We start from the raw sequence: 26,490 nt of genomic DNA on the forward strand, positions 1-26,490 counted from the left end.
AACAATGAACTTCCACCATGAGGTGGTGAATAACTGTGCTGCAATGAGCAAAAAACATGAAAAAATAGAATATATTTGGATACAACGCGTAATAACAAGGTACATCTTAATATTAATCCTTTTTTTAGGTGTTCAGCTAAGGCCCAAGTTACACAGGCCAGCTAGCGAACAGTTGTGAAGGAAAAATATGTATCCCTTGACTTCTTGCAAATAGTTGGTTGAGGTTGATAGCCGTCAGTATCAAACTGATTGCTAAATCCCATTCAAGCAGGTATAGAGATGGTCAATGACCATCTGGCAACAACAGGTTGCTCGGGAAAAACGTGTTTCCCCCAAATAATTGGTGAATGGTTACTGGGAGTCACTCTGTCAAATTGCTTGCAGTGCTGCACAACTGCTAGCAGAGTGGCTCGCTAACTACTAGCTAAACACTAGTAAGTATGACACAAACCAGAAATGAGGACCATTGTGCCTCAAGGAAAAAGTTGCAGCAATTGAAACATGATGGCTGTAGTAGTGAGGCACAGCTTTTATTCTGAAATTGAAGGTTTGTGTCACAATTTTTCAAATTTTCCTGCCGTTTGGCTAGTAGTTAGCAGGTTTGTGCAGAAGTTGGCCCAAATCTGTGGGAAGTAGGGTGGTGTTGCAAAAGGCAGATGTCAGAATAATGTGGCAGGACGCTGTGGAGCTTCTGTTTTTTGTTCTGTTTGGCGACTGGTTTAAAGGATAGCACCGGAGGCAAAATAGAATTTAAACCATGTTCTGTACTTTTTATGAACTCACCAAAGGTCATCTCCTTAATTCCTTATGTTCTTTATTCCACATGCTGTAGTTAAGTGAGCTAAAGAGTAAAAACAAAGATCATTAACAAATATCATCAAATTAAACTTGCGAATCTCAAATAAAACAGAAAACAAACTGGAACGGAAAGGCCTTTTACTGAGTATAACCTGAGAGTAGGTCTGCTGCAGTGTGCTGCTGGCTCAGGAAGCAATGAATAATGTGGATGGATGCAAGATTTTATTACCGAATCTGGCAACCCATTTGTAAGGATAAAAAGTGAAAATTTCACATCTTTTTTTCCCCGATGTTTTATACCTCTATGAACTCAGCAGGGAGGTAATCAAATAAAGAGTTTGTGATGTGTAAAAACCTGCCCTGTTGGCCAGGTCTCTCTTGGAAAAGAGATTTTAATCTCAATGAGACTTGTACCTGGATGAATAAAGGATAATGAAAAGTTCTTGACTGTCAGGCATATTGTGGTTGCCAAGCAAGACACACATGCAAAATAATTTTAAAGAAAGGCTTGTTGGAGTAAAGTTATTTTTTATGCAGGATAAGAAACTGAGCATCAGAAGAAAGGTGATTTTTTTTAAGCGACTTTCAATGGTTGTTGGTGCCAGGTGGCCAGAGTATTTCAGTAACTGCTGATCTACTGGGATTTTCCCTACACAACCAACTCTATTGTTTACAGAGAATGATCTGAAAAAGAGAAAATATCCAGAAAGCTGTTGTTAGAAGTCAGAGGAGAATGGTCAGGCTGCTTTGAGCTGATAGGAAGGCAACAGTCACTCAAATAACCACTTGTTCCAACCAAGGTATGCAGAAGAGCATCTCTGAACATGCAACACGTCAGACCTAGAAGCAGATGGGCTGCTGTAGCAGAATATCACACCAGGTGTCACTCCTGTCAGCTAAGAACATGAAACTGACGAAGCATAGGCTTTGTGTGAAGGTTGCCAGGTTGGATGAGTCTCTCCGTCTGCAGCAACATTCAGATGGTAGGGTCAGAAACAACATGGATCCTTCCTTCCTTGTATCAATGCTTAAGGCTGGTGCTTTTTCACTTTGCACATTTTGGGCCACTTAGTAACAGCTGAGCTTTGATCACAGCCTACCTGAGTGTTGTTGCCCACCATATCTATCTGCTTTCAGCAGGATAACACACCATGTCACAAAACTCAAATCATCTCAAACTGGTTTCTTGAACATGGCAATGCGTTCACTGTACTCAAATGGCCTCCACGGTCACCAGATCTCAGTCCAGTAGAGCCCCTTTGGGATGTGGTGGAACAGGAGATTCACATCATGGATGTGCAGCTGACAAAACTGTGTGATGCTGTCATCTGAGGAATGTTTCCAGCTCCTCGTTGAATCTATGTCATGAAGAATACAAGGACCTCTGAAGGCAACAGAGGGACTAATCCAGTGCTAGTAAGGTGTACTTAATGAAGTGAGGTACAAGTGGTGCAGGCTTGTTAAGAAAGCTTGATCCCATGGTAAGGAAGCACCACAAGCCTTTTTATTCTGGTGACTATGCTGCCGGACTTACATAAACTAATTCACTTCCATGCTAGACTCACCGACATATCGACTAACTGACATTTATTTTAGCAGATTTGAGAAACTCTATTGTGTCCAAATCAATCATGAAGTGTTTAGAAAGTATTACAAGGAGCAATAAGTGCTGGAACACAAGTTTTCCTATATATTGAATAATTCTGGTGTGCAGATTTCAGCTTCAGTTACACAGTACTGGATGCATCTTGTTTTCTATGTCAGTTTAGTGAATGCTCGACTTTCCTCACAGTGTTTAAGCTGTAAACCTTTTGTAAAGTCAACCTTAGTTTAGCAAAGGTTAACTTAGTTTGTGAAGAACTGAATCAAAGCACTGAAGACAATTGTTGATCCTTCAAAGGGACACAGAGGCTGAATTTAAATAGTGAAGCAGTCTGAATGTCAGCCGGTCTCCTTGTACACTGCACAGTATACAGCATAGGGTGTTATCAATTAATTAGACAACCTAGCGAAAGATATATTACAGACAAATAAAAGAAATATTATGCAGCTCTAAGTGTGTTCAGTATAAAGGTTATCAGAGAGATTTAGAACAATAACAAAAACCATAATCTGATACAATTTGATTGGGTTTCCCCCGTGAGCAGTGTCAGTTTGCAGAGCCTCAGTTTTTCTGTGTGAAAAGACATTTCCACCTTTTTTATATCTATAAAAAAGTATGATTAAGAATCATAGCTCATTTCGGTTTTCTTTTTATTAGAACTATAAATATGCAGTGATAACGGCGTGGAAACAGCAGTGAGTAATAATAATGTGCTGTACGCAGAACCGGCCAGGCTTGACTGTTTCTTAGAAAAGCCTGTGCTGGTATATTATGACTTTTACGCTCCACAGCAGCTTTATGACATTTATTAAGATGCTCATTCTAACAGTGTGTGCACTCGCAGTACTATCTCTGTGTGTGTGTGTGCATGCAGTTGTATGTGGGAGTGCATGCGCCTGTGTCCACCAGTTTATGGTATGTCTGTATGTGGCTCTGCGCCTGTACTCGTGTTAGTGGTGTGAGAGTCTGTGTGCACATGTGTTCAATCAAGTCTATAAAGCGATAACTTAAAGAAAATCCCATCAGAGCATTTCTGGTCGGCTGTTCTGAAGGATTTACTGATTGTGGCCCACACACTTCAGTTCCCCCAACAAGCACTGTGATCGCTAGAAAATGTGCTGGCTTTGACTTTTCTCCACATGAGTAAAATTCAATTCAGTTTCTGAACTTGTGTCAGTACTATGTTGTGGATGTTTTGAAAGAGATTTTTGACACGCTGAGATTTGTCTCGTTATTGCTTGCATATGCGATTGTGTGTGTTTATTCGACAGCTTGCAGATTGTTTGCATGTCTACTTTTGTGTCTTGCAGATGCGAGTTTTTGGCCGTCAGTGATTTTTGATGGTATTTCATTGTGTAAGTTGTTCCACTTTAGTTTACAGCTTTACCCATGATGGAAACCCCCGAGGGTCATCACAACCTATTAAAGTGAATATATTCTCCTCCTTTAATCATGGTGAAGTGAAACCTTGCTTGCATGTGTTCCACTCAGCAGCGGCAGTCTCTTTGGGGAGAGTTTTAAACAGGGTTATAGACAATTATTACTTCTATTTTCCTTCTTTTTTTTACCAAGTAGAGGGTGGGTGAACTGATTATCTACATGTGTGTTTACCCCAAGATAAAGCTTTTTGTTTTCTTTCTCATGGGTCTCTCTGTTCTGGGTCAGGCAAATAAACAACTAGATACTTTGTTTTGGCATCAGACATCATTTGGAGATCTTCAGCTGATTTCTTTATAAGATCAAAAGCAAAAAGCACCCCTGGTTTGAATTTTGCTTCTATTCTCTTTGAACTCATCTCCTTGTGCACCTCTGGACCACTTTTCAGCCCTGCTGTTGTCTTTAGAGTTCTTCCTTGTATACTAACCACTTGCAGAAGCACATCTGGACTATTGCAGTGAACGTTCATGTCAAGCTGACCCAACTTTCATGTTTAGGATCATCAGTGATAATAAGAGCCAGGCCCCAGCAGCACATCAGGTCAGGTGCAGGGCCAGGTGGTCCTCAGTTCCCCGGGGTTGGACTGTCAGTGCTAATTTCAACTGAAAACTCCTCAGTGAGAAGAATCTGCAGAACTGTTGTTGCATGCCATTGCACTCGTTCAAAGTGCATTGAAAAGTTTAGTTTGATTTGCCAGATTTGGCTCTTTGCAATTTCGTCCCGGACGGAAATTCAGGTCACATTTTAAACACAGTGGAGAAGATCCAGCATACATCAGAGATGCAGAAACGCAAGTGAAAATGTGACTTCCAGGGAGCGATCTAAAAGTAGCAGAAGTGCTCGAAGCACTGCAGACTGTAGTTTTTATTACAAAGAGTCAAGTGTTCTTTAAGTTATGCTGGGAGTACCACAGAAAACCGTACCTTTAGCTTTACCAGATTTACTCCTCACAGGGTAGTCGGGGGAGCTGGAGCCTCTCCCGGCTGTCGTTGGGTGAGAGGCGGGGTACACCCTGGGCAGGTCGCCAGTCCATCACAGGCGTAACACAAACAGACAGACACCTACAGCTACTTTAGAATCAGACAAAGGCACATGCAGAGAGAACGTGCAAACTCAGTCGCCCAGCATGTTTGAATCTGGTAACTTTCTGTTGTGAGATGTTAGTGCTTAGCTCTACACCACAGTGCCACCCTGATTAGTGATGTTACAGTAATACAGGCATACATGCAGTTGGTTATTCTATATGGTCCATTAGTAGTGACAATGTCTTTAGCAACGTCCTTGTGTTTCCTAGTTAAGACCAATAATAAAAACTAATAATAATAATAAAAAAAAACATCTATTTATATTGCAATGGTTTTTAACTGGAATGATAAGTAATAACTGGGACTTCAGCAACACAGAGTCATCAGGACACCTAAGTAGTCTATTTTGCGTGATATGCCTCCATAGCCTTTCTCTTGGTCGCTTAGCACCTTATCATTTACTGTAATTTTCTCCGTGCTTTTTAAAGACATATTGAGGTTTCTCCCTTGTAGCATGGCAATTTGATATCATGCATCTCTAACGTACCGACCGTGACCCAGTAGATGAAAGAAATCCTTATGTTTAAATAATTAATAAAGATCTAGACTAATTGTTTGGCATTCATCGGACGACCATTGTTTCCCTGCTATAGGCTGCATGAATTAGACTGCCTGAATAGGAGATTACATCAACTTTTTTGCTTGACAGCAATGTTGCCTCTTCTCTGTCTTTATAGATTAAAAGATCTCATAAAGGCTGTATGTTTCCATTTGGGCTCCTAATTTTGTTGTAAAGTAAAGTTTGTAAAATTTCTTGATTTATTACTATTATTGTTTTGTTTCAGACTCTCTGGCTTGTCTGAAAGTGTGTGAGTGTGTGCCCATGTATTAATCTCCTTTATTGATTGAAGTCCTAATTAATGTATAAAGCAGCCAATAAGGATTAGTTGAACAAACAGCTTAAAAGGAAACACAACAAAGAGCCTCTTGTTATTTTTAAATGGTGAGTTTTTGTTATTTGTACATTTTAGATAGGGTGTCTACAGTTGGAAGGAAAACATATTTAATTTTTAATTTTACTCGTGCACCCACTTCATATGTGCACAGCTGGCAGTGATCGTGTGTGCTCATTCCACTTCTTCGCTTCTGTTTTCCAAATTGCTTCAGGGACTCGATCTACAAATCATCTGGTGACAACACCACTTAGATACAGTATATCTGAGGTGGCTCGTGGCTCCGTTTGTCCTGTCCTTATGTCGCTGGCTAATCCTCTGCTGCTCGGGGATGATTCTCAATACAGAGAAACAGATCAGCCTTGTGGTCCTTGTCACAGCAACAGACATGCCGTACAGGTGGCAATAGCTGCCATATTTCTAGACATCAGACAGATATGCTGAGTTTTATTTAACAGCTGCTGATGTGGTACACTTCTCCTAATTTGTACATCTTAATAATGCACACTGCAAACTCATTACTGTTCCTCTGTATTAAAGGGTTCGCCACATAATTCAAATAATCCCCGGGCTGTGGTGCTCACAGAAACTGTATCACTCTGCAGAAGAAAAATTCCATCTATGATTTCTGAAAAGAGACATTCTGCCGAGGCTTTCAAATGATTTTTTTTTTATGCTTGCCACAAGGCAAGTGCCATCTGGTTCCATTATATCCAAGTGAAAGCAGACATCTCTACAGCTGATAACCACAAAACTTGGCAACTCGTGCCTGGACAGTGCATAAATAGCACTGCAGGCCAGAGAAACATAAAAATAAAATAAAAATAATAATGGTAATTTGGTTTGGGGGTGAACTGTTAAAACTAGGTCTTGACTCTCTGCCAGCAGCCCTTACAGCTTTTAGGCTCATCTGTATGTATGCACTCTGGTGTGTCTGACAGACTGTTGGAATCAAGATTTCGGTGTAAAAATGGACTTTAGTGCCCCAGATGTCCCAAATGTTATTTGTTACAGTGTGAAAATGTGTTATTTTGTATGAAGCTTGTTAATTCCTCATTTAGTTGCAGAGAACTTCAGGCGGAAATACATGCTAATCCCTGTTTAAACAGGATTAGTGTTTCTCCAAGTCTGATAATGGGAATGTTGCAAGTGGCATCCTTAATTTGGATCCAATGGGAATCTGCAGTGGCTGTCATTTTTAAAAGCCTGTGAAATGCAAAATCCACAACAACCTATTTGAGTTTAGCCAACAAATAATGTTTAATATATATGATAATTTAGTCTGACATGTTAATCTTGCATTATGTTTTTATCATCCAGCAGATGATGCTGGACCAGCTGTTCATGTTAAAGCACAAACTCCTGTGCAAAGCCGGGAGCTTGAACCTGTGCAACAGATTCTCTTGGAGTTAATATGGAAAAAACCCCAAAAACATCAGAGACCCTTTCACAACATTATTCCAAGCACATAGTGATAGAAATCATCAGTAAATTACAAGGTCAGCAAATACACAACGGTGGTGTGATCACAATTTTGTTGTTACTCCGAGTCGGTGAGATGGATATTTTATAGCAGCAAAAGCAGAGCGACATGTACGCAGAGACTCGATTTAAGTTGTTAAGTTTATAGAAGTGAAGGAAAAGTCGTCTGAAACACTAAAACATAAATTTCAGACGCTTACAGCAGTGTACCCCTCTATCCCCATGCTCACAATGGAGCATCAGCCTCACCTGGCACAGTGCTGCACTGATCATCCACCTCATGTTTACAGATTTTAAATAATCGCTTTCTTTTTCATTGTTTTGTCAATACTTCAGAGGTTTGTGTGTAATTTGTTGTGATTTGGAAACTAAATTAAAAATAAAAAGACTACCACGTTTGAAAGCTCATAATCGAAACAGGTGTGTGTGTGTGTGTGTGTGTGTGTCTTCTGGCTGATGCTGAAATCTGTGATTTTTTTTAAATTTTTTTAAACTTAGTAAAATGTTATTTGATTTATGTGGCACATTACAACGAGACAAGAAGCTTGCTGACTAGCAGTGTATTTCTCTAATAAATACACTGCTACTAATTCTGGGTCAGTTGGTCGGTCACTCTTTTTGTCTGCTCTTATTATCCACATCTTCATTTTCTCTCCCTCTGCGTGGAAATCCGTGTTCAACAACAGGAAAGAGACCTTTTTAATATAGTCACGATCGTAGTGCAGAATCTCAGAAACACAAAAGCATCACAACGAAACAGCCTTTAAGGTGTGTGTGTCTGTGTCTGTGCACGCCTGTGTGTATGCATGTGTGCCTCTCTGTGTGGGTACAGTGTTTGCTGAAGGAAAATGTGGGATCACTGAAAAATCTCATTTAGTGTTTGCTTTGTTTTGCCCCCAGGCTTTGAGTCATGTAGGACCACAGTTGAGGTTTGGGGAAATTAAACCAGAGAGATCTGTTGTTAGACACTTTGAAAAAAAATGGATTCCTTTTGTTCTTCTCAAATAACAAATCCAAACAAATTTGCAGTGTTCTGAAACAGTGGGCGTGTATATTGATCTGCTTGTCTGAAAAGTGAAGCAAATCCACTTTCTCTATTGGCCAGGAGAAGGTGAATCACCTGGCTTTGAAAAAGAAGTCCAGATTTATTGAAATTTATAGAAGAAGGGAAAACATCCCCTTCTAACTTGATTTATGACATCAGTGAACACTTCCCTCACGAGTTTATGGTCTCAGTTGGGAGTTTCAGTTCCTGTTACAGGAAATAGACAATAAAGCAAGCTATGATGGAGGGCTGCCTTGTAATTGATAAGTCATAAGGTGTTAGCCTGCCTTGTCCTTGGTTTTTCCATTAGAGCCCACTCTTGCTTGTCAAGTCTGGTTTCAAAATGATGGGAACATCTAAAATGCCAAATCCAAGGCTTCAAAATGACGTTTTTATATACAGTCTGTCATAAAATTGTACAATATTTCTGTTTCTGCGCTGCCAGAAATCAAAATATTGCAAAACAACAAGAAAATATATTTCAGTTCAGGATTTCATCAACAGCCTGTCCTTAGTTTTCACTTGAAGCTGCTGCAGATACCCCCCAACAATATTATAATCTACTGCAAAAAGCCCCTCAAGAATAGTTTTTGACAGTAGCGTGAAATATCTGCAGTCAGCACCTCTGAAAATTGAAGGGAAATTGATTTGCGCCTGCATGAGTGGGGTGCTGTTTTGGGATGATGGATATCAGCTTGGTTCAATATGGCAAAGGGAAAAATTATAGAACAACAGATGAGAGAATTACCTGACTCACCAACAGAGGCTCTGTAGCGGTATGGATCATGTTTTGTGGAAATTGCCTTTCTTTCCCCAAGATACTTTGGAAACCACTAACGCTGAACAAGAAGGCCACTTGACAACAACTAGATCAGAGACTTTGGCAGAATGATTCAGGCCTGAGTGATGAGTATCCTTGCCTACGCAGCCAGTCTGAGTCACTGCAGACGCACACAGCGCTGTGCCCGGTTGTGTCCTTCTGCAACTGTTCCCCTGTGCCAGTAACGTGTACCCACAGTTAATGGTGCCTACTGATTTTTACACATGCAAAATTGTACCGGAATCCACACGTCTTTTCATTTCCCTCGCCCCTCGTGAGCAAACGTACAACAATAACACCATTACATCTGTGCATATATATTCCCAGCTCATTTCTGTAAGCGTGAAGCTAATTGTTGGTAATTTGCATTTTAAATATCTAACTTAATGCAGATTTGCCTCAAGAGAAAAATTAAGTATGTATGTATTTTTTCATAACAAGGGAACCACTACAACTGCAATCCTGTTCCAACAGAGCTGAATAGATGGGAGTGTCTGATCCATTATAGCTCCTGGTGGTATTCCCCTATTGTGGGGGCTGAATTACAGTACACTGCAGGTCCTTTTATTATTTCCTTGTACAGCGAGCTGAACTCATTCCTCGTGTCCATGTTTCGCTTGTGTCAAATTTTCTTCCAGTTCTCAATCAGTTTCCCCTTGAAGTAACTTACAGAGCATGCAGCATACCAAGAGCTTATCATATCCTCAAGTCATATTGTAGTGGAGAGTATGGACCCCAAAAGTAGACTCAGATGATGGAAGTGATTAACAGAAAACAACTTTCCAATAACCAGCGAACAGAGGAACAATGTTCATAAAGCCAAACCAGGGAAACTGGGAGATATTTGAGGAGGAGTCCTACAGATGATAAAAAACAATTGATAGTCCAAAGTCAAAAACGCAGGGTCAGACCCAGGACCATGATATCTTATGTTTCTGGGTCAGGACGTCCATTAAATCATGTCAGAAAAAGAGTTTGTATTTGTAAACTTAAAGAGTGGAAAGCATGGAGGTCCGGATGTTAGCGCTGTTGACTCACAGCAAGAAGGTCCGAGGTTTGAATCCACCATTTGCCTGGGGCTTTTCTGTGTGTCGTTGGCATGTTCTCCCTGTGACTGTGTAGGTACTCTGACTTTCCCCCACAATCCAAAGACATGCAGTTAGTGGGGTTCGGATAATTGCTCAATCTAAACTTCACATAGGTGTGAATGTGTTGGGGATGGGCTGGCACCTGATCCAGGATCCTATTTGTATACATCTCTGTAGGTATATATGTATGGGCCAAAAGGGGAGCTGGGATAGCCCCCCCCGCAACCCTTAACTGGATGGACAGTTGGAACTTAAGGAGTGTTATTATAATGCACAGACATGCATTTATGTACACACAGGTGAAACCTTAAATTTCTTCACACTCACACATCTGTAAAGTTGTCCAAAAACTGATTGGCTGAACGTGCACCTCCCGCTGCTCCTATTAGTCGTATTATTTCGCCCTCATTGCTAGGTGACAGCTTTTATATTGCTCCCATACACAGGCTGCTGCATTACTCTGTCTGTGTGTAGGCTTTAAGAGCTCCTCCCATTACCTTTTTACCCCACCCACTCAATGTTCAAGCTTTAACCGACATTGAATGACCCCACTGCTGAGACTGCTCCTTGGTGTACGCACTAACATATGCCAACAACACGACACTGACCTATAATGCACGGAAACATTTTCGCTCAGATGGACCCACTGGCAGGCACAACATGTGAGCTGATGCAAATGGATGTATAGACACACGCACATGTATGTATAGGGCACACGTGAGCATATTTCCACATAAAAACAGAATTAGCCTCTTTTTTCTGCATCAGTGCGTTTTCCAATTGAGCTCCACAGTAGTAGACAATATTAGAAAGAAAAAATGAATTATTAATGTGTGTTAGAGCTGCAGCCTTAAGGACACTACATAACAGTAACATGGAGATCTGTGGTCACACATGTTGGTTGGTTTGTTCCTTTTCTGGGACAAAAGTAGTAAAGAAGTTACAAATATTACTGTTTATTTCATAAAGGGTTTAATAAGGCTGTGGTTTAAGATATTAGTTCTCCAGTGGAGTAGTTTTTCACTCATTTTCAGTCTCGTCCTCCTACCTGACCATTTTCTTTTTTTTAATGTTAAACAACATGACACTGACCTATAAAAAGGGAACCTAATTCATGGGGTGAACCATCTGTGGTTTGGGGCTGCATTTCAGCCAGTGGTGTTGGGGATCTTGTCAAAATTGATGGACTTACAATGTAGAAAAGTATCACCTGGAAGGCACATTGATCCCAAACACGCTGCCCTGCAGTGAAAGCATACTTGGATAGAAAAACACACAAAGGATTACGATCGGTCATGGATTGACCTCCTCAGAACACGGACCTCGGCAATATTGAACCAGTGTGGGATCATGTGGTCAGAGATCAGAAAAAAAGGCAGAAAAATCCAAAGACGAGCTTTGAATGTCCTGCAAGAGGCCTGGAGAACTATTCCTGAAGACTGTTTAAACAAAAGACAAGAGAGGTTGTGTAAGAGAGCTCAAGCTCTGGTGATAAATGAAGACTTTTAAGCTTGTTATACTGTATATCTACTGTATGTTTGCACATGTTTCAATAAATGTCCCATTTTTCTAATCTAAAGAAATGAGATTGGCTCAAGATTTCTGCACACAGCTGAACAAACTTGTGTTCAGTTAGTCCCATAAAAGTGTGACATTTTTCCTTCATTTATTGATTTGGTTCAGGAAAGTTTCATCTTTAAAATGAAGTCTTTTAATCTATCATTGCTCTCTTTGTGACAAGGAATCAGTTAAAATAGGCAACACAGTAAGTCCACACTGCGTGGTAATTATTTAAAGCGGTTTCTATTTAATCTCCACTGACATAATTAGCGCATATTAGTACTTTGCTTGCTTGTAAATGTGCATGTCACACACAAAGCTTATACAGTATTATACATTTTCATTTACTCTTCCTATTTGTATTTATTTATTCATATTTCAGTGTAGAAAAAAATAACTAACAGGACTTGGCCCAGTTACTCTTCATGGTGAAGCTAAGTCGGCAAAGATGAATCGAGGAGTTGGACAGATGGCGAGAACGCAAGAAAAAAACTATTCAGTTCCAGCTGTGACAAAAACAAAACAAGCTTTAATACACAAAGGAGCACATACAGTACAGTATCTATCCCTACGTTCTGTTTTTTACATTTTCTACTTTGGCTTCACCGTTGAACATGTGATCGATAGTGACGCATGCAGTCCGTAGAAACGTGTAGCGAGTTAATGTTTAAAAGATGGTGGCACGTAAGTGGGAGGTGAAAGGAAAGTGAGAGGACAGCAACGATGTTGGTTTGTGTCAGAGGAGGAGGACTCATGGCAACAATGTGATTATACAGTATGCTTTTAAATGACTCACAACGCTGCATATTTTTAGTTTACATAGTTCAAACCGATCTTTTTCTCTACTGGCAAAACACTTTATTTATATATATGCATGTTTCTGTAATTACTTTGCTTCATCTAAATGTGTTTTAAATAAAATGTCTTATTTTTTGTTCTAATTTAATCTAGAATTAAATAACTGAGTAACAGAGAGGTGGAAACAAGGTCTGATCAATTTACTACATGGGACACAGCGGTGTCACCGCACCCCTGTATGTCTGTATGGGGGTGTGTTCTCTCTGGTACTCAGACTTCAGAGACAGGCATTTTAGGTTAACTGGTGATTCTAACTTGACTTTACAGTACTGCACAAAGTCTTGAGGTACCCCTTGTTTCATTATATTTTCTTTCCAGGGTTTTAAGACTTTTTAAAAGTGGTATTGAGCAATAGTTTTTTCCTTTTGGCATTGGCTGCTTTTTCATTCATTTTCAGTCCATTCTTTATACCTGACATTTTCAGAGGTTTATTGTTTTGTTTGTTAAGACACTTCTCAATGATCTCTGAGAGATCTGAGAGATGAACCAGTCTACACAAAACAACCAACTTTGCAAATAACCTATTATAATTCTTGCATCTTGAGGCACTTTGTTACTAGTACTCTATGACAAAAAAACAATGTATTTCCATTTTGTTGAATTTTGTTGAAGTTTGATTTCCTAACACTTAGCAAATCAACTTGCACACAACGTGGCATATCTCAACACAGTATGCAATTTCTCCCATAGGGTTGGTGGATATATCGACTATCGATTGTTTTTACAAGGGCGATTTATTTATTTGCCCATGAGAAAGTTTGCTAATAATGATGGAGCTAATAGAAGCAGTCAACAGAAAAAAAATAATAGCGCTGTTTTAACAGCACCCTCTTCCATCTGCGAGCAAATGCACCCTCCTCAGAGTGTGCCCAAATGCAGCGATTAATTTACTCAAACTCATAACAGAAAGAAAGAAAGGAAGTAGCCTATGTTCAGAAAATGTTCGGATGGTGGACACATACATGCCCATGCAAGTTAGTCATGTTTGAGCACAAGTGGCACACCGCTTCGGTTGCATCCTTGGGTTTACATCTTTCATCCAGTTTAAAGCCAAAGAAATCCCAAATTGACAACATTATTTTTTGGGGGGCAATTAGTTCATCCATATCTGGATCAGTCCGTGCATGATTACATTGCTCTGCCCATCATTTATTGGACTTAAGATTGTTGGTTGGAAAGTTTTTACATATCGCCCAACCCTAGTCTCCCATGGAAATTTGAAAAAAAATCAGGCAAAGACCTGACACAGGACCTGAGAAATACATTAGGCCCTTAAGATCTCCACCTACTGTTCACTGAAGCCTCATCAGAAATGGTCTCAGTGGCTGCCAAGAAACGATTCTTAATCAGGGAAACAGGGAGAAAAAGTTGATGTACATCAAATTACAGAAGATTTTTGTTCAAATTAATGAAAGTATGTATGAAGGAGCCATCTACAGCCTGGTGGAGGCTCTGTCATGGACTGGGGCTACTAATCAGCCAGTGGTGTTGGAGATCTTTTCAAATTTTGTGTAATTTGGACATAGAAAACCAGTATCATATCCACATCCCATACTGTTTAAAAAGCATCTGATTGGAAACAGCTTCATTCTTCACTATGACAATTATCGCAAACACAACGCTAATGATGTGAAAGAATACTTGGATAGAAAAACACACAGTGGAACTCTATCAGTCATGGATTGGCCTCCCCAGAGTCCAGACCTCAGTGTCATTGAAGCAGAGTGGGATCATCTTGACTGAGGGCAGAACAAAAGGCAGCCAACAACCAAAGACGAGCTTTGAATGTCCTTCAAATGCTTGGAGAATTACTCCTGAAGACAAGAATAATGGAATAAATAAAGAATAAAGGTGGTCATATCAAATATTAACTTTTAAGCTTACACTCTATTTTCATATATGTTTATCACATTTTAGTAAATCACTGCACCTTTTCCCCCATTTTTCTAAAAATGTATAAGGAAGAGCGACTCAAGACATTTGCACAATACTGTAGGTGTGAGTTGGTTTGTCTCTCACTGCGTTTATCCCTGTGAGAGACTGGTGACTTGACCAGGGTATAGCCATGCTTTTTTCCGTAACCCTGAACTGGACAAGCTGTAAAAAAAAATGTACGAATGGAGATGAATGTGAAGGTCAGGGCATATGTGAGAATATGTGGAAAAATGACATGCAAAGGAGTTGATCTGAGTGCTGCAGTATCTACAGATACAAGTACAAGAAACTAAAGCACTTAAACAGGGATGTCTCCATTAAGCGATGCCACAGACAAACAACGTATGCTGCCAGAATTAGTGTGATTACTGTAACATTGTAACCTACTTTATCTGGAGCTCAGGTGGCCTTTAGGCATGCATCCAGTGCCTCGTCGTCGTCCCCCTCTCTCTCTGACACTCTCTTTCTGTCTCTCTTTCTCACAGACTGTTTTACACTCAATGGAGAAGTGTGTCAGCCAGTCTCTTGTGGCTCATTACTGTTTTGCATATCACGAGAAGCAATTTGATTTTAATTTGCAATAGGGTTGCAAATGTGAAACTAATCTATTTAAAAGATCCATCCACAATATCATCAAACCAATGGTAGACCTGAAATTATTTTGTTAGACATCATCTAATAACAAGAGCAGATAGGCTGCCTCATGATGCACTTTTTAAAATCAGTTGTACCTCAAAATAAAGTGTACAGTGTTTATTGATTTGGGTTTTAAAAGTGTTTCATGCATATGAATAAATAAAGAGAAAAAGGTGCAAACATTTCAACTAATATGAATTCGTAAAGTTTTGATAGGAAAGTATGAATTAGTTTTAAAGTGCTTTCCACCTGTTTTCAATATTTTTCACCAGTGGGCATCTTCCTGTAAGTACCAGCGGCTCAGAATGGCAGTAGTTCCACCTTTGCTGAAGGATATCGGTGTTTTCACTGTAAATAAAAGTCGACATATATGCAGGCATATGTTGAACTGAAGAGCCAGATGTTCACAGTTATTTTCACACCGTGTATTTCAACACCAAAACTAGTTGGTTAGGTTTAGGAAGCGAAGTCAACTGGCATAGAGATTTTATATGTGCCTCTTCTCATAGACGTCGCCTACATCATCTGGGCAGCTTTCTGTTTATCATTATGACAAATGATAACTGCCTACTCCGCCCGCTGCAGCAGGACATATTTATCGGGTGTTTACTTTCAAATTCAGGGAAATTTCCTGTCTGCCAGCTTTTATCTGCTATTTCGTCTAAAATAAATGAGTCCAGTCGTAGTAATAAATACAACCTGACTGGTGACAAACTTAGACACTGCCTCAGTCAACAGACATCTTAGTCATTATTATCATGACGGGATTAAAGCACAAGCAACACTGACACTAAAGTCTTTTGTCACATTTAGAGCATTCCCAATGCTTCCGGGCCAATTACACTCCGCTGTCTAGTAAAAACAAACTAATGTTAAAAATGCAGAGTTGAAGTACAACCTATTTTTTCTTTCTTTTTTCCCGATTGCAGATCCTTTCACTACTATACTGGGAGAGGTAATCAGTGACAGATCTGTGATGAGGACTGCTGGCTTGCAGGAGAGAAACAGAGAGAGGCTGTTTTTGGCAGAAGAAGAGAGAGGATAATATTGCCTATAGTGCCGGGGGTATTAGAGAAAGTCATTACTGTCCATCATCAGGCAAATGAAGACATGTTTAAGCGGAGATGAATAGGCTCATTGTTGGGAAGGCTTGATAGATCTGTTGCGAAAAGTGACTGTGGGGGGGCAGGTTTCATATTTCAATAAATATTTGATGGGAAAGGATGGCTGCATGTGCGTGTTTGGTGGTGGTGGCTTGGTTATTTACGTCTGGCTGTAAATGGTTTCATAACTATGAAGAACCATTTGAAAGAAGCTTTTGACGTGGGCGAAATCACTTTCTTACTTCATCTATGGACCATAGAGAGCAATCGTATTTTCTTCCTCTTTCAAACCTCCTCTGTCACATCTGTTATCATCATCACCGTCATTCCTTTATCCATCATGCAATTAAAGCCTCAGAAAGCTGAATGAGAGGACATATTGTGTCAGCTCACCAGGCCGCCTGACCTGATCTGAGAAGTTATGTGTTTTACTGGAGAAAAAAAAAATTCTACAAAACATGCAGATGATTTTTTTGTGGTTATTTTATATTCCCTGAGGTAAATTCAAGTAAGTTTGCAGCTTTGCTGTTATTTAGGAAAGTCAAAGTTTTATTCTGGACACCTACTCTTTGTTTTAGGATGTGGAACCAGTCCTGTGAGTCCTGTTGTTGGGTTCACTGATTTTCTGAAGCAACAAGTCCTCCAACTCAGATCAGTTGGATGGACTGGCATTTATGCTCTACTTTCTAGTCTTGTGTCCGTTCAAATCATTTTGCACAATAGCTAGTGTACATGCAGTAGGGTGTTTATCTCATATCTCAGAACCAACCTATAGGATGTACTGGAGGCAGGAGTTTTGTCACAGGTATAATGGTAAATGTTATAGTAGAGATTTGTTAAGAGTCAAGTAGAAACGGATCATCTATCCATTCATTATTTTCCACTTATCCCAGATAGATGAACTGGTACATCGGAAGCTTTCCCTTCAGTTCAGTTGTCTCTTAACCACAACAGTCTGGTACACTGCCTGCAATACTGCTGACACTGCACCAACTGGTCCACCCCACACTACACCTTCCCGTTAATCTTGTTGTGACAGCCTCTGCTCTTGAATCCAGAAGTATTTCACCGAGAACAATGGCCTCAGACTTGGAGGTGTTGACTGTCACCCCAACTGTTCCACAATTAAAACTGGAAACAAGGCTGTCTGGCTGTCGGTCATTGCGTGACTTATATGGTTTGTTTTGTAGTTCAGAGTTTTGTAGTTTTGAGTTTTCTTTAGAGTTTTTCAGGTCAGACTATCAGACATTATATACTGCAGTGTTTTAGGATGGCTCCACATTACAAACATAGCCCATCATCATTACATTTGCTGCACAAATGCTCTGTCTAAATGAATTGGTGGCTTCTTTATTAGTCATCATGGAGGGCAGTTTTTTGCTTTGCTAGTTCTTTGTTGGTAGATGTATGCTCTGTTTTGGCTCAAACAAAGCTTTTCTCTTTAGACCTTAAATAGAGTGCACCTGTATTATCATCGCTCATGGTCGTGGCCAGGAAACAGAGGCATCATCATTAATCGTCAGCAGGGGCATCCACTGACTGACTCAGCACCTCCAGTTTCTATGATCTAAATTCAAATATTGCCCTGAATAAAGGCCTTAACTTTGGGCTTTTTATAAATATCCTCATTTTTTCTATAACTGGAAGCTACACATTTCTATACATTTTCTAAATTGCTTTCCTGTTCTGGGTCACCGGGAGGGCTAAAGCCTGAGTCTGTGAAGATCAGGTGAAAGACTGCAAAATGCAGTTTCCAGTCATTTACAGATAAAGTTCTGGTCATATTTACAGTACATACGCGTACTTAAATACGGTTTTCTGACCATAGTATTAAGAAACTTCAGTGGATGAACTTTGGCTTTGTATGGAAATCATAAACAGGTAAAAGGCGAAGAAGCAGATTCTAACCATATTTCACTATTAAAGGATAATAAAAGTGTAGTAATACAATAAAAACATAATTTATAATAACTTTTTGTTGCTGTTTACATAGTAAAAAGTAGCTCCTGTTACGTGTTGTTCAAGAGCACCTTGTTCTTAATGTCCTTTCTGGATATTTTAACAGGTGTCGGAGGATTTAATGCATCATCTAAAACAGATTTTTATGCCTGATTTAGTATTCTGATACAAAGGTCTCATCGGTAATGAAAAACTTAAGTAGTTTTGACAGGTGGGCCAAAATGAAAGATGCTGACAGCTGTGAATAATGCACTGCCCAATCCATAAAAATCTGCAAACCTGATGCTGTAGTGAGGCCATGATGTGTTTTAATGAAAACTTGGTTGGATGAAATTTTTTGTTTTTATTTTTTTTTTTACATAAACTTTCAATGAATAAATAGATAAAATGTTACATTTAGATAAAATCCACTTTATCAGCACTTTTAAGTTCTTGTATGTTATCTGTATGGACTTGCAGTGCAGGTGGTCAGAGACTTCAGTAGGAAAGATAAAAGGGATTAAGGAAGTTTTTGATATTTTCATTGTCCTGTGTGTGTGTGTGTGTGTGTGTGTCCTGCTTTAGGGGTTTAAACAGTTGTGCATGCTTTCATCCCAACTTTTATACAGAGCGTACAGCAGCATGATGAACAGTGGTTCCTTTTTTGGGCTTTCAACTTTTCAGGCTGCAGAATGAACGATAAGAAGTTTTTATATAAAAATGATGACGTAGATTACAATTCCAGGTCAATTATATACTATCCTCTAAAACTACAGTGCTGTAGCAAGTACAAAAGTGCAAGCACAACATATTGTAACAGCTTCCCCCAGGAAAATCATTCACGTGTGTGTTGCCTACAGGCTGATGAATTGGAGCGGCTGTTTTATCCCTGCACCTGCTTAAACCCCAGAAGTCAGTATTAAAAGTGTGTATGTGTGTTGGTTGGTGTGCATTTGCATTATTATGTCCAATGGTGACTTTATCTTGATCACACACTAATCCATGGGGACACCGTGGGGTGAAAAATCTAGGTCCCTAGTGAATATTCAACTTGTATATCTGGATATGGAGGACAACAGTTTGGTTGATTAAGGAATTTAACAGAGGGCAGCTTATGTTCATGATTACCATCACTGCAACTAATTTACTTTAATCTTCTTCACATATTTTACCAATCAGATTTGTCAGCTGGGCACAAACACAGCTCCGAAAATTTAGATAATGTTGGTAGGTGCCCACTAGATGTTTAGGGTGGAATCATTAGTTCCCATATCAGCCCTAGAAATGTGCAACTTTTACATTTACTCATCTTTGTGCTGTCCCTAAAAGAAAAATTATTGCAGAACTTAAATTATAGGTTAATATATTATTGTTATTAATATTTAGTTTTTATGTGTATTTATGCAGTCCAGTGTTTTTTTTTAATGCTAAACAGAGCAAATGTCTTGAGATACTTTGCACACTGTTATCAGCGTGTCTTTGATTTGGTGGGTTAATAAGGTTGCAGGCAGCATGCTGATTTGTGCCATAAGAGGACGGTCCTATTACTTTTATACTAAAGGGATGCAAAAACATACTCTGCAAGATGTATGTTAATGACATCACTAATGAGGCTATTAGAGCTCATCAATAGTAAACACACACACAGTTTTGACACCTTTACACATCTTTCTTTAACCTTTAATGTGTGCAAATAATCCTCACTGCTAGATGCATCTTGTTTGCACCGGTGTAGTTTTCCTTTACTCTGCCAACCTGCTTTAACCCGTGTCTCCCTCTGCATCACACTGTTATTAATAACCGTGTGATTTTCTCCTCCCTGCGGATGGAAACATAATATCAAAGGGCAGCTAACCATTTTAATCAGCTTCATCATCATCTCCACCTCCTATACATCCATGCAGGTTGTATAGGAGGATTACCTGGAGACCTGGATGAGTGAAATTCATTTTAACTTTTCACAGAGAAATCAGGAAGAGAAGCGTACTGTCAAACTGTCATGTGATTATGTCAAGCAAAGCCAAATTCAGAGTCTTGTAAAAAAAAAAAAAGACCAGCTTGTTAGTCTCCAGACTGTCAGTCTGCTTGACGTTTTGCTGCATACACAGGTTAATATCGACTACAGGTGAAAATGCCTGTAAGCGGACACTATTGAAGGTAAAGTTTGTAATCGGTCAGATTAACAACTGAGTCTTGTCTTTAAAATATTATCCACATCACCAAACATGATGCAGATCATGTTTGGTGATGTGTTCATTCCGCCGAGGTGTTTGTATTTTATCGAGACCTGACGCATGTTTTTTTTCCTATTTATGCAGGAACCTTGGAAAGTCCGGACTCAGAGTATCTTGCTTAGGACTGGGTGAGTAGACTTCACTCTGCTTCACTGCCCCGCTTCTTCACATCATCCCAAACTCAGAAAGATCAGGGAATTGAGCGATTAGGTTTGATCTTTTTTCTCATAAACTAACAAACACTACTGTTGCAAACATGCACATACTAGACCAAATCACTGAGTGTCTAATCAGGTCATAGAGATGCTGTTCTGTGTAGGCTGATGGTAAAATTTCCTTACTTTGCTCTTAGGTTCAATGTAGTCCCACACAAAACCAGTGGCCTGCATTCCTATTTCTGTCACCATGTAGGGCTCTTAAAACAACAGAAGAACCTTTTTTTTTTTTTTTCAGGTATGCACAAAAATATAACAAAATGTTTTCTACATCTTTTATCGGTTGAACTCCGAGGAGGACTCCTGTTACTGAAACACAGAGTTGGCTAAATAAAAAGCAACAGCAGCCTGGAGTATATAACCCCTAAATCATAAGACAAGCAGTATAGCTATACTTTTACCAGTGGAGACAAACTGTATGTAGGCCTGCAAGATAAATGGACACAACTGTGACATAAGCATAACTGTAAAAGAGAACAAATACAGAAGCTGAATTAACCTAAAAATTGAACTCTCGGTAAGAAAACGGTGAGTTTGCTGCTTTGATTTATGGCTTGACTTCCATTGATTGGAAGGATTTTGATTCGTGACCCACTCTTCCAATTTCTTTTGGATGCTTTGATAAATACTGTAGTGGTTTACACATTCAACTAATAAAGATTTCCAGTTCAATCCTGGGAAGAGACACAAATCCATTTGGGGGTTATGTGAGGAAAGGCATCCAATGTAAAAGTCTTCCAGATCACACACATGGAGCTGCTCGCTGTGGAAAACAAGAGAGCAACTCAACTATCATCTAATATAATATTAGTGTTAAAGTGTTTTGTTTTTTTTCATTTCTTACAAGAAAAATATATACTCTAGTTTATTTGCTAAACATTTGTCCAGAAATCCATTAATCAAAACCTCAATCTTTATTTTCCAAGCTTGAATGCCAACCCACATATTTAAACACATAATATATTTAATTTCAGTCCAGCTTTTGAAGTTATAGAGAAACTAGAGATCATTACCAACTGAGATTCCCAGAAGCTAAAATATTTATTATTTTTTCCTGTCCAATTTTTTGTGGAAGTCCTCTGATATTGTACACACTGATCCAATCGTAGTCGCTGCACTCTACCATCATTTATAAATAAGTCATGTATATTCTCATGAGTCCTTCTCCACCACTAACATCCTACCAGTTAGAAAGGGAAACTTGGGTTTGTTTAAAGCTAAGGGCCGTGCAAATAAACTACATATAATGATGAAATGCCTTAATTATCTTTAGTGTACCTATCAGAAACATTTTTGCAGAGGTGCATATAAATTGATGGCATGTGCAACAGGAAAATAGTTTGTAACAGTTTGACAATAGTTAAGGAGTACTGGTGGCTCTTACTCTTAAGGTGGTCAAGCAGCGACCATCAACAAAATCATATCAAAACTCACAGTGTGTTTTCTAGAGTAGTAGTAGATACAAGGTGTGATCGAAAAGTTCTGGGATCAGGTGCATCAAAATCGATCTGTACCTGATTTAAGTTTGGCCGATCTCCCAGTAAAGGTCATGATCACGAGCAAGCCTAGCTTTCAGCAGGGCTGCTATTTTCAGCTCATCTGGCTGAAGGAGTGATGACCTCAAGGGTTGCTACTCCTTTAGTCCCGGTCAGATTTTATTGAAACTTGCACACAATGTTCTTCTAATGGTTTTTCATCTAAACTGTGCTCAGATCAAGGTCACATTTTTCATTTTGCAGTCAATAATTTGTGAATTGTGGTGGATTCAGGGCCAGATGAGGTCCTACATCATTAATGTTCCGGTTAGATTGCTTCCTGTCCCATTTTGACCACCACTGTGCACTCAAAGCTTCAGCAGAGAGCAAACACCTGGCCTGAATTACTCTTGGACGTTGATGTCTGGTGATGAAAGCTGCATCTTCATCTGTGAGTGAGCAGCTTTTTTAGCATTTTAAACACACTTTGTAGTCACGGTTAAACACACAGTTTTCTTTACCTGCGTTCGTTATATTTTTGACACACTGATGTTGTTCCTTAACTATTTGTCAGTTGTCCCAACTTTAGACTTTTCCTGGCTTTCTCATGTTCATAAGAAGTGCTGCCGATCTCAGAGACGTCAAGTTGACCCAATTTGCTTTCTTGATTACATTTTCCAGCTGTACCTTCTACTACAGCCTAAACTGAACGTCTGGTTCAAGACACTGGCTATTTTTAGCCTTACGATACATGCACCACTTGTGATGCTTGATTGACATGAAACAACACCGAATGAAACAGTTTCTAGGTTATTTGAGATGATTCCACTCAAAATGTGCTGTGGTTATTTTTACTTCACTTGGATATTTCCCGATAGAGCGCGCAGGAGGAAAGTTTCTCTGTGCTCGTGTCTCGGGTTAATATAGATCCATAAGGCATTAATTTTTCTCATGGACTTTTTTCTTTCCTTTCACCCAGGCTGGTTGAGGCAGACTGCCACCCACGGAGAGTGTGAGGTCTCTGCTTATTACATTTTTTTCTCCCAAACACTTTCTTAAATGAATCAGTAGATTTTAACTAAAGCAATCAAGATGTAATTAAAGACTTTCTGTTTTAATTCAAGGGCTTTAACAAAAGTGTTGCATTAACTGTTTAAGAATTACAGTTAATGCAATAGCAGAAATTCATCAAAGCAGAATTCATCAGTCAGAATCTGATGTTTAAAACAAGCATTAGGTATTCAACTGTTGTAGGTTTAGCTGCTGAGGTTTATCATGTGATGCCATGTGCCCATTAGTCAAGAATGTGGGCAATATGGTGGTTTTTGTCTGTCACTGGATAAAATCTGTCGCAAAGAAGGTTGCTGAATCAAAAACCTCTTAGATCTTGCTTTGGTTGCAGGAAATTGTCATAGTTGTCTGTAGTTTCTCATGTATCTGTAAATACCCACTAACTATTAGCCCAGCGGTAGTAAAATTTGAGAAAGTTCATTGCAAAGTGGAAGTCGGATAGGTTCACCTTCAGAGTAAAAGTTGCACGTTTGAAACATGTTGGATGAGGCGCTTAAGCACAGCTGTTACATTTTTTGCTTTTTCTACTTTGCATTGTCTGTTTCACAGTTTCGCTACAGCTCCGAGAGTAGCTGGAGGGTGATTAATTTGGTGGCTGCGATATGCTAGCTAGCAATGCAATCACGTGGAGGATTTTGTCAGCCAGCTGGGGAATACTCTTTTTTTTCCCTGGTGTCAAGTGGTTTCCAGATGGTGACAGATGACTCTCTAGGCTTGTGGAACTGGAGCCTCATTCACTTGATCCTACATTGTCGCCATGGTTGTCGTACATTCAAAATGGCGGACGAGTTAACGTGGCTAGTGGTCACGTGTCTGCAAAACCTCAAACCTTTTGTTGGGCGACAAAAATTACTGCAAAGGCTAAATCAGACGTGTAAGTTTTTGAAGCATCATTAAAAAGTATCTCATGCCATTCATACTGTGTATTAAGAGGTGTTTATGTGTAGTATACTATGAATATACTATACAAACATGCACCACCTTTAATTTTAAGGTGACACAGCTTGCTGAATGGATTTTTTAATAAATATGCAGCTGACACAAAATTATTTTCCAGGGACGCCTTTGGGTGCGATGCAGAACTTTTATTTGTGTGGCTGTAAGGTTTGGCTCCTCCACAGGAAGATGCTGAGGGCTGCTGCCTCAGGTGGTTCATGGAAGATTGAGATGTCTGATTCAAACTGGCTGAAATCCACAGTGCAGAAAAGGTCAGCATAATGCTAGCTACCTGCCACACGCTGCGCGCAGGCCAGACATGATGCTGGCAGGGGAGGGGGGGGAAGAGAGACGGCAAAGGGCAGGATGCTAAATTGTGTTTCATTCTCACACTTGATGGTAGAGAAAATACATGAGGATGTAATGGGTGTACGCTGTGAGAGACTTGTCTGTAGCTATTCTCATAGCTCTACTGTACTGTCAGACCAAAGTTCATCAGAACAAAATATGATGACACACTCAGTCAGTCATGTTAAATCATGGCTGTCAGTGTGCAAAGCTATGACGATGCCATGGGGGATACACAGACCTTTGTGAACATGTGGTTTAAGCAGTTGAAAATGTTTCCACACCTGTTTACTTGCAAATCCTGAGATCTCAACAGTTTTAAACTGTAAATAATCCTGGTTTTCACACTGAGACATTAGATCCACACAGATGAGTTAATCATGTCAGTTTCTAAAACAGTGATTTTATCTTTGCTGCACTCTAACCAAGGATCCAGGGCTGCTTTTAAAAGTTAGAAACTGCTCAACTTGGCCAAAAAGAAGTGTGTTTTAGATAAAGCGTCCAAGAGTTATGTAACAATAAAGGAGCAAATTGACCTTGACACGGAGTGGCTGACTTCACACTGCAGCTACTGCAAAAATAATGACTGCTGCTGTGTTTAAGATTCAGAGCAACACTGCTGAGGTGCACTTAAACAAAAGAGGAGAAAAGCAACATTTTCGATATATTTAAGGTGTAATTGCAGTACTGTAAATAAAACATAAATAATAAAGTAGAACAATTTCAGTTTCCATTACTAGGATAGATCACTATTATATTCAATTTGCTGAGGTTATTTTTTTCAGATAAATTTTACAATTAATTCAAATATTTGGAAAAAGTGTCATTTTCACCAAAATCAGGTTGTGTTAATGTTTAATGCAGGTATTTGATTAAGAACATGATTTTTTTGTAACTGAGGGATTCGATTAAGAACACTTAGCATAGCTTGTTTCTCTTCCAAGCTCCTTGTGCTTACTCAAAATGTAAAAGATAACCTGCACCACAGATGAATTAGCATTCCCAACAAGTCCAATTCCCAGGGACACAGTGCAGTTTGGAGGGAGAGCTGAGAAGACAAGAACGGGGAAAGTCAAGAAAAAAAGAGGAAAACAAACAACATAACTGCTAACTGTCTTTGTTTAGCAGTTTTGCCCTTGCTCTGCCAGTCTCCATCGCTTACTCTTTATCTCTGTGGACCGCGCTTCTTCTCTCCTCATCTGCAATCCTTTCTCCATCCAAACTCTCTTTTAACACTAGAAGGATGTGGAAGGATGAAATCTGGAGTGTGCAGCGAGAGCGTTTAATGACATGCGCGTGTGTTTCTGTGCAAATCTTTTAGGCACTTTTTAATCCAAAAGATGTGACAAATGAAATTTTAGCTCATCCGGTCAATGAGCTAATGAGCATGGTAAGGTGTCCATATTTCTGTCTACAGTTGTCAAGAAATAACTACATAACATTATAACATTATGACCACAGACAGGTGAAGGGAATGACACTGATTGTATCTCCATCATAGCACCTGTTAGTGGCTGGGCTATATTATGGAGCAAGGGAACATCTTGTCCTCAAAGTTAGTGATGTGTTGGAAGCAGTAAAAATGGACGAGCGCAAGGATTTGAGCGAGTTTGACAAAAGGCCATATTGTGATGGCTAGATGACTGGGTCGACTGGGTCAGCGCATCTCCAAACTGCAGCTCTTGTGGGGCATTACTGGCCTGCAGTGGTCAGCATCTATCAAAAGCGGTCACAGGAAGAACCGTAGTGAACCAGCAACAGGGTCATGGGTGGCCAAGGTTAATTGATCTGCATGGTGAGCGAAGGCTGGCCCGTGTGGTCAGATCCAACAGACGAGCTGCTGTAGCTCACATTGCCAAAAAAGTTTATGCTAATTCTGCTGGAAAGGTGTCAGAATGCACGGTCTGTCGCTGTTTGTTGTGCATGCGGC

At 39.6% G+C, this 26,490-nt stretch overlaps 1 protein-coding gene across 2 annotated transcripts in view; it reads left to right on the plus strand.

Moving 5' to 3' along the window:
- Positions 1–26,490, plus strand: part of kcnab1a (potassium voltage-gated channel subfamily A regulatory beta subunit 1a) — a 110,810-nt gene that overhangs the window by 57,588 nt on the left and 26,732 nt on the right. For both annotated transcript variants that reach the window (XM_084951964.1, XM_084951965.1), the window contains exon 2: positions 20,600–20,643. In XM_084951964.1, coding sequence (XP_084808090.1) covers positions 20,600–20,643 — 44 coding nt within the window. The remainder of the gene's footprint in view (positions 1–20,599; positions 20,644–26,490) is intronic.

The sequence above is a fragment of the Perissodus microlepis genome, chromosome 14, assembly GCF_051167445.1.
Source record: "Perissodus microlepis isolate ML-2025 ecotype Zambia chromosome 14, ASM5116744v1, whole genome shotgun sequence".
Classification (NCBI taxonomy): Eukaryota; Metazoa; Chordata; class Actinopteri; order Cichliformes; family Cichlidae; genus Perissodus; species Perissodus microlepis.